Below are 10,045 nucleotides of genomic sequence, written 5' to 3' on the forward strand. Positions count from 1 at the left end.
ATATATTTAGTTTATGATAAACAATATCTGTTGTAGAATTTTATTCAATTTGTCTCAAATTGTTACAATTTTCATTTAAAAAAATAAACATTTTCATATAAATTTTTAAATATAACACACATAATTTTAAAAATTTTAGTTATGAAATATATAAGATGTTAGCTTGAATGTAATTTATTTTTGAAAATGCTTCAATGAGAGATACAGTCAGCTTATTACATACGTACATACATATCAATATCTATCAACTTAATTAATGTAAAGTTATGTATATACAATGCGCCTTATGCATATAATCTAATTTTATTTCTCTCATTGCAAAAATAATGTAACTAATTAATAACACTCGCATGAAAGGGATAAGTAGTTTTTTTTTTACTTAATTGAATTACACATTGACATTAAAATGAATGTAATTTGTTTCAAAATAAAATTGTAACATTACGTGAATATCACTTGAAACAAGAAGGGAAACAGAAAAGCACTGTACTGTTTCATGAAAATCACAATGTAAATCACAATAAAAATGGATATTTTAACATATTCTGCAATACATAACTTTATTCGACATCACATATTTATTTTTTTTTTTTGTATTTTTCAATACCTATCCAAAAAAGACCCATGTGTTTCGCTCCATAAACTAAAACGTTGAAATTGAAATGTTGAAAAGCGATGCTAACAATTATTACTTTGAGTGTAACATAAAAATATCTTATCTAACGTCGATCCTTAAACAAATTGGGCACAAAGGATCGCTGCGACTGAAAACCATAGTTTGATTGCCATCCAACGTTGGTTCCAACGTTGGGTCCAACGTTGGTTCCAACGTTAGAGCCTCCTTGCCAATTGGATGATGGTGCCTTCTTATTCGTATCGTTTAGAGGTAACCAGCGCGTGTCGTTTATGCTCGGATTATTACTGTTTTGGCATAACGATTTCGCTGGAAATGTTTGCGACTTGTTTTGCCAATTATCTTTAGATTTAGCCCAAGAATCCCCCTTGTCAGCTTCTCTAAACCAATTGGTCGACGATGTAGCCTGATTCGTATCGTTCCACCTTTCCTTCGACCCAAGATTGCTTTCATCGCCCCAGGGATCCCTCGCGTCTTCCGGAAGGTCGTTCCAATCATCTTTGTCACCTTGATTCCAATCGTTAGATTGCTGTTGTTCCCATCGCGGCTTGTTTGTATTCATCCACGGCTCCTTGTTGCGGCCACCCAAACTTTCCTTGTTCCGATTCCAATTTTCACCACTGGTTCCCGATCTAGATGGACCGGACCATCTATTATCCGAAGTCTGCCATGATTCTTTCATACTGGGTTTTGGAAGCGACTGCTTCGCATTCCATGAGTTTCCATGAGATGAGGAATCTCTGATATCCCAGGACTTGTCTTGGTTTGCTGGCTTGCGATATCTATCATTATCAGACGAAGGCTGCCAATTTCCGCTCGTTGTCGGTTGTCTGTCATTATGCCAAACGTTTTCCGGTCTTTCATTAACGGACCGTTGCCAAGTGCTGCTCTGTTCAATAGCGCCTCGACTTGGTATGTCCCACTCATCCGCAAATCTGTTTGGTGGCGAGTTTTGGCGCCTTGGAGGAGATAGCTGACGTCTTGGAGGCGATTGCTGCCGTCTTGGAGGCGAGGCATTACGTACATGTGATACTCGATGGGGCGAAAAGCGTCTCATGGGAGGCGACTGATGCCGCGGTGGAATCATGTCTCTTGATGGTCTTGATGGAGACATAATTCTGCCAACAGGCGACATAGGTCTTCTTTCCGGAGACGGCTGTCTCGCGGATAACTCATACCTCATCGGAGATATATGTCGTCTCGGTGGAGACAATTGTGGCCTTGGTGGCGACATGTGCCGTCTCATAGGTGACATTGACCGGCCTGAAACTGTCATTGGTCGCCTTGGTGGAGATATCGTTCGATTAACAATAATTGGTGAGAACGAACGTCTGGGTGGCGACATTTGATGTCTATCCTCAGATGGAGACATCATTACCCTTACTGGCGACATTGGCCGTCTCTGAGAATATTCTCGATGCGGCGGAGAGTCATGTGGTTGATACGGCCTATCTGGGGAAAGATGTCTTCTAGGTGGCGAGCTCGGGCGTCTCGGTGGTGATAGTAATGGACGCTTCGGTGAATATCTATCTGATGGTGGTGCTCGTTGTTTAAACGATAAATTCTGCTTTTTCATTGGAGAAATAGGTTTTCTCACAGATCCTGCATCGTTCCAGCGATTTTTGTCAAAACCCTTATTTCTATTCCAAGAATTATCTTGATTTTGTTGTCTATTTTTGTAGTCAAATTTTTGAGAAAAGTTAAATTTGTTGTTATTAGGTTTATTAAATTTTTTTCCTTTTGGCATCACCATATTTGGCTCTAGTGGTGCTAGGTTATGATATTTTTTAAATTTTGGCTTGGGAACCTCGGTTTCTAAATATTCTTTGTTCGCTGTCGTGATAACAATAGCCTGAGCACGGGTTTCTTGTACAAATCGACCTTTCAAAAGAGGATCGTCATCAAGGTCTTTTTTGGCTTGAGACTTTGGTTCCGGCTCAGGTGGCGCAATGCGATCCCACACTGAACGCGGCAACTGAGTTTGAAGTTTATTGGTTTGATCGAGAACCAAACTTAATACATTTTTTAATTCCTTAGCGGTCGTTGGATCAACCATGGGAGATGGACCGCTTAACTTTTCTTTGGCTGCTTCAAGAATATCTCGACTTTCATTCACCTTCTGTATTAGATCTGTGTCAATTCGGTTACTCAATAATTTTTCTCTTAAATCAACTTGTTCTTTCTCCCTTGTTTTTTTCTCGAATAATGGATTGATGCGAAGTGTTGAGTTTTCATGAAGCCAATTCTTTTTCTTAACTGTAACATCTGATTAATAAAAAAAAAATTGATTAGATGTGAGTATACAATAACTTTATATGTCTATTAGTTTTATACCACCAAACTTACCCTGTTGCCCCAATTTAAATCCAGGATTTTCGATTTTCTTAGACACTTTTTTTATTTCTATTATTTCGGGCGAATGGTCTCGCTTCAATTTTATTTTGCCTTTTACTGGTGAACCTGAACCGCTTTTCACTGGTTTGGTTGTCTTTTTTGTGAGAGACGCTTTGGTTTTTTCCACAAGTTCGGGTTTCGCTAATGGATTCTTTCTTAATTGTACATCAACATTTTCAGTTTTATTGATTATTTTCTCTAAAGCCTTAGTGTTAGCCAACGACTTATTTTCTTCTTCCAGTATCTTGATAAACCATGGCTGCGTAAGCCTATGCATGAGTCTACGTTCCATTAGAATAACTACCTCGAAATGAGGTCCAGTAGGCAACGTATCGACGACACATGCTCGAATTGGCATGAATGGATGACCGAGCCCATTTCCCATAGGTCGTGCAAGTTCTAATATTGCTCGAACCGATTGTTTTGTCAATGTAGTGACCATTACAATACGACGAAGAGAACTGATTTTTCTTAAGCATGTCATTACTTCAATAGCTAAAAGATATCATAATTTTAGAGTTTTATTATTCGTAAGTTGTAACCGGAATGCTAAATGTTATTGATTAATCGCCAATAAAACTAATAATATTAAAAACCAACAAAAATCGATTTTGCGTACCTTTACCCATATTGGTGCCTGCATTGACTATACAATAAGTCAGACGATTTTTATTGTGTAAATCACGCGCAGAATCTAGTTTTTCTACAACTTCAGATGGAGATCCCATTATGAACGATGCATTGTATATGTTGTTCAATTCACACGTCATTTCAGCTTCTTCTATTTCCGAAGGTGAATCAACTCCTATCACTTCTCGACATTTCTGTTATAATGCAATGATAGTACATTACTCGTTCCATTAATTTGCTTAACATTGCGTTTATGTATATACATAACGCATGATGTTAAGAGTAATACGTCAATATGCCTCATTTGAGTTGTTTAATAATGCGCTTACATACATATTTTATGTAAGTTACGCAAGTACTTACAGATGCTATTGTAAGTCCAATTACGCCAATTCCACAACCGATTTCAAGTACTGTAACTTTTGGCGTGGGTTGAAGCATGTCCGAAACTGCTTTAGCTACATTCCATGCACCGGCAGCGTTACACCAAAAGTTTGTCTTTGGCGCAAGCTGCACTTTTAGATTACCCACCATTTCGTCTAGAGCTTCTGCTCCCACTAAGAATGTTGTAACGACTTTATTGTCGCGTCTGAAACGAATGTAGTGAGATATGCAAATTTCTGCTATTTAGAGCGTAGTTTATCTTGTTTTTTTTTTTATCTAGGCTCTTACTTGTTCAACGATTTGCAATAGAGAGATTTGACATTACAATTCTTTCCAGGACCAGACTCATATGTCTGCTTTAAACGATCCATAATGCTAGGACCAATATTTTTTCCGGTTGCAAAGAGCATGAGTTCATCCTTGCTATTGCAACGTACTAACAAATACAACCATAGTAGTCTGTTATCTTGATCTACATTTTTTTTCATGTCAACATCCATAGATATGTTATCCAATGAATTCTCAGAAACTGTGTCTTCAGTCAAAGTTCTAGTTGTTTGAAGAAAATCTTCAAATATCTATGTACCAATAATCATCGATATTATAACTCTTATATAATCCCTGTATTTAATATAGATTATCTAATAAGTTATGCCTTTTTAGTAATAAAAGGTATATATATATATATATATAATAGTGTTGGACAATATCTATTAAAAATAAAAATAATTTAATGCGAACACCTTGTTGCGGCTCTGTGCCCTATCATTATTTATGTTTGATCAACCATGATCTCTCGTTGGACGGAGTATATATATATTATATACACACATACGTATACGTATATTTGAATTATATTAAATATATACATATATATACATATATATATCGTTCATTTGCTACGACAATGACATAACTCAAAAATTGTCATCTTTGAACTGTTTGCAAAAGAAGGGTGAAAATTCAATACACTGAATGAAGAGCTAATTATAGCTAGATATTTTTGTTCTTCTACAATCAGTTGTTTGTTTTCACTGCACTTCTGAACTAGTGCAATAAGTTAGAATGAAACAAATATATTTTCTTTTATTCTAACTTATTGCACTAGTTCGAAAGTGCAGCGAAAACGAACAAGCCTAATGATTCAAAACATTCAAAACATTATTTTTTGGAAAATTTTGTTTTCTGAGTCATGTCATTGTTGTAGCAAATGAGCGATATACATATACATACATACATACACACACACGCACACATGCATATATATATATATATACATATGTGTATATGTTTGTAATTATTAAACTATAAAAATATATCATATTATTTGTTTGTTGTGTCATAAATTATTATCATCTTGTTACTAATTTATTCCTTACAAAAGTTTATTTTATAAATAGATAAACTTGCATATCTGTCTATATATGGATCCAGCTTTTAATCAAATATATGATCTATATAGTAGATGTTAATAGCACATGATAAATTAGATAACATTAGATAATTCTATTGTTTTGCATAATTAAGCATATATTATTTTATGTTTATTATTTATATCATATTATAGCATTATTTAAATCATAATATTTTCCAAATTATATGTATATTCTTTTTGATCATCTATATAACTGACTACATCTTCATTTGCGTTATAGTACAAATAACTCTGATTATCAATCGCATGTCATATGTCTATGTATCAATAGTCATATTTTTCTCTTTTTTCCCAAATAAATTCTTATCTATTTGACGTAAGTGTGATATGAGTATCAAGAAGGTATTTTTAGTATATTTTTTGTATAAGGATAAACATATTGTACATTTTTTATATTTGTATTTTTTATATTTTTATAAATATTTATATTTTTTAGATTTTATGTATTTTATATAGTTTGTTCAATAAAAGAACATTTGTGTATCTTATATGATGGAAATTCCCACCAGATACGTTTGCATTGCATTTATAGCAATATGCAAATTGAATTTTTATACATGTCCTCTTTCTCTTTTCCTCTATTCTTATTTTATGCATATATATGTATATATATTATATATACAATACAATTAATCATATGCATATTCCTTTATTAATTGCTATTATTGCTCTATTATCAATCATAAATGCAATCATTCAATTGCAATGCAATTAGATTTCCAAAGGCTTCCTTTTTTTTATTTATATATATGTGACTATTAATGTTATATACTTTTATAATACATATAATAACAATTCAATGTATCACCTTCGAAATGTGTTCTGTTATAATGTGGGTTTTATAGATGATTATTAATAAAATAGGATAAAGTATTTTGAACATAAGTAAATATCTTTCTTTTACAGTTTTTTACAATATATTAAGTAGATTTAAAAGATAGAAGAGTTACTCTATCTTTTATTTCATTCTATTTCATTCTATATATTTGTTTTATGTATTTGACATTATCGTTCATAATTATTCAGATTTTGTTTAGTTTTTACAAGATAGATGTTCACACACGTCTGCATGCGTATATGTTTTAAAAGCTGAAGATTTTGTTAATATTTTGTGAATAAATGTATAAATTGCATTCATATATAAAAAATATAAATTAATCAAGTTTTTGTTTGTTTTTTATTTTATATAAAAATTATATAAAGAAAAAAAAACGAATAAACTTATTGTAATAAATTTACCTTGATTGCCTTTAATACAAAAGATGGTAATTCACTTGCATTATCGATACCCCCTATTCCAATTTGTTCAAGGTACCAGACTGTTTTGAAATTATTGCTACAAGAATCTGAATCGATCTCTTGTTTTATTATTGACTCCTTTTTTCTGCCTACACACACATATACATACCATATTAGATATATATTACGTTTACGCGAGCGTTATTTCTGCAATAACTTACAATAATTCACTCTGCCTAAACGTGGAAACTCTCGTTTACGCGTAGTGAATTATTGTAAGTTACTACAGAAGTAACGCTCGCGTAAACATAGTAATATTCTGCTGTATATTAATAAAGATTATTTTACTTATATAATTATTTATATTTGTGCAATATATCTTATTCCTTTATATAAGAAATCAATACAGAATATTGTAATGTAAATATATAAAGAAACAAAATAAAGTTCTTATTTACATATTAACTGAAAATAAATTTATTATGTATTTATATGTAATTTCTTGCAGAAATTTTTTTATTAGAATAATATTCTGATAGATATGAATAATGTTATTAATAATGTTAAATATGTAAACTATAAAACCTTAAATTAATTTAAAAGATTATCAAACGTATAAACTTACCACATTTTTGAAATGTGTGCTTGCTTCGAACAAAGTATAATATAAAAAATTTCAAGATATTATTTTTGTACTTACACTGAAATTTCCATCGATTGGTATTTGGTTTCTTTAATGAACAACGTCGGATCGGATCTATCTTACATATAGGTGATCCTTCCATCTTTTCTGTTCTTTCTAACCATTTCTCATAAGAAGGATAAGAAACTGTTAACACTCGAGCTAACTTTGACAGTCTTTCCCTTAAAAGAGCATCTTTCTCTACAAGCTGGAAAAAAAATAATTTTCGTGTACAATAGGACAGTTTTTGTTTACAGTTTTACAAATTTTAATACATTTAGAGTTACAAAAATATGAGATTTAATATACCTTCATCTCATACCACTTATGCTCTACAAATTCTTCCTCGATCACTGTCACTTCTTTCTCTTCCTCCTGTTGTTCTCTTTCTTTGGTAAACAATTCGGATTGATCATTTTCCCTCATACACTCGTCTACACCAAAGGTTTCAGGATCCAACTCAATATTTTCTATCACGTCTAAATGATGCATTACATCTTCATCTGTTACTTCCTTTTGTCCATCAAACTGATCTAAGTTAATATCAGCAGTGAAATCAGTAGTATCATTGTTCGATTCCTCATCACAATCCATCGGAACCAATTTATCCATGTTCTTATCGTGAGATTTTATGTCACCTGCAATTTAATAAACATTTTATATTGCATAAGAAATATTACACATGTAAATTCATGTTTTCGGCGCTGCAAGATTTGACATGGTTATCGATACTTTTCTTGATCTTAAAATATGAGCAAAATTATTATCTATTTCTCAGTTTTTATAATACTCAAGCTATAATTATAGATTAGAATAATATATTTGATAGAATTAGTTATTATAGTTGTAAACCCTGATAAAAATATTTTACTGAAATAATCTCTCAATTAACCTTATTTCATTATTACTCCATAAGTTTCATGATACCTAACCTAAAAGAAATTTTGTTACAACTTTTCAATAGTATAATTCAACTTTCCTTATATTTCACAATATCACATTATATTTCATAAGAAAAATCATTATTCATTTTGAAGTATATTCAATAATTGTTCAATAACTTTTATTTCACTTTTCATCGATTTTATAGTATTTTCAGCGGATGCATCTGATGAAAATATTTTACTGAAAATACTAGGAAATTGATGAAAAGTAAGATAAAAGTTATTGAAAAATTACTAAATATATTTCAAAATAAATAATAATTTTCCTTATGAAATGTAATGTAGTATTGTGAAATATAAGTAAAATTATTGAAAAGTAATAAAATTTCTTCCATGTTAAATATCATGAAATTTACTGAATTTAATTGCAAAAACTAAATTTTTACTAAAATATTGATGGAATAACAATAAAATGGGGTCGATTGAGAGAAAAATTCAGTAAAATTTTAATATATTTTCAGTAAAATATTCCATCACAGAATATGTTCTACGAGCGTATGTTCTACAAAACTCCAGAATAATCTTCTGTATCTTACCAGCGTCAGCCTTGGAATCTTGTTTCGCTGTATCATCAAACTTTAGACAAGTTGTAACCTCCGCGGCCTCTGCCTGCAAGTCTTTTGTCGTTTCAGGTGTCTCTACAGTCTCTACTTCCGTGCATTCATCTATTACCTCGTAGTGCTCTTCTTTGTTTATAACTATCCCGGTATCTTCTATAAAACATATGTCAAATTGCATATAAGTACCAAAAAAATGATTATACTTATATGTATGTGGTTATGCCAATAAATAAGCATTTCATGAATATTCCGTTTCAAGTCGGTTTTATATCTCGCCATCAGCTTTCGCGACAGCGTACAGAGACATTTACCCGTTAACGAGGAATCGTCCATGGCTCCAATTCGTGCGGAAACACGAGGTCGGCCGAATGCCACTTGCGGGCAAAAGGCTTTATCGTCTTCCGAGCTGCGAATGCTGCGATATCAACAATTACACGACCGTATGACGTAATACGGTGACTGGCAAGAGAAATCATGGAATAATTGGTCGTGCAGGCAGCAACGTGCAGCAACGTTACAACAGCTTAGATTAGGATACCCACACGTCTTCGACTGTTCGGTTGTTTACGAGAGGCAATTCTTACCGTTTGTGAGCTCCGCGTTTGAAAACGTGCATCAAAAGAGACGCATCCACCGCGATCTTCGCCTTCCACTTTCGCTCGCTTCCACGTTCTCGCACACTTCTTGCTAATCTTGCTTCGCACTTCCTGGTATCGAACGGATACCATGAAATATAAATGAATCTACAGGCCTAGCTTTTTGTCGCGGCCCTTCGCTCTTTAGCTATTAGCACTATTAGAAAAAAGATAGATGTATAATCGAGCGTTGGAGAGAAACGAAGAGAAGATAAGAAGTACAAAGAGAGCAACTGCGGAGAACATGCGTTAACGATTCTCCGAACTACTGCGTTCTTAAAAACATCGAGCTGTAACTTGACGGGAATAATCTAACCTAACCTAACTAGGAGTTGTTATCGGCCGCGTTCAGCAGACACAACTGTTGAGTCCGTCTTATCAACACTCTGCGTTGATTGGTTGGTTCTAAAAGTAAGGAGCCAATCACGTTCGACTGCTACTGAGCGGCTTGGTCTGCTGAACGCGCCCATTGTTAGATTAGTTTAATTAATAATTAATTAAAGACGAG

At 33.0% G+C, this 10,045-nt stretch overlaps 1 protein-coding gene across 2 annotated transcripts; it reads right to left on the reverse strand.

The window, feature by feature from the left end:
• Positions 1-158: 158 nt before the first annotated feature.
• LOC139810628 (uncharacterized) lies at positions 159-9,807 on the reverse strand. Of its 2 annotated transcripts, none has more exons than XM_071774331.1 (11): positions 9,487-9,807; positions 9,214-9,317; positions 8,879-9,055; positions 7,708-8,036; positions 7,417-7,606; positions 6,717-6,865; positions 4,331-4,620; positions 4,022-4,247; positions 3,648-3,852; positions 2,981-3,523; positions 159-2,899 (listed from the first exon to the last, which is right to left on the reverse strand). In XM_071774331.1, exons 1-11 carry the CDS (start codon positions 9,516-9,518, stop codon positions 720-722), a joined length of 4,425 nt encoding a protein of 1,474 aa, XP_071630432.1. In that variant the 5' UTR covers positions 9,519-9,807; the 3' UTR covers positions 159-719. The 2 variants fall into 2 exon arrangements, with proteins under 2 accessions (XP_071630432.1, XP_071630433.1); XM_071774332.1 differs by having other exon boundaries at positions 9,214-9,361.
• Positions 9,808-10,045: the final 238 nt, after the last annotated feature.

The sequence above is a fragment of the Temnothorax longispinosus genome, chromosome 3 (genome assembly GCF_030848805.1).
Source record: "Temnothorax longispinosus isolate EJ_2023e chromosome 3, Tlon_JGU_v1, whole genome shotgun sequence".
In the NCBI taxonomy this organism is placed as follows: domain Eukaryota; kingdom Metazoa; phylum Arthropoda; class Insecta; order Hymenoptera; family Formicidae; genus Temnothorax; species Temnothorax longispinosus.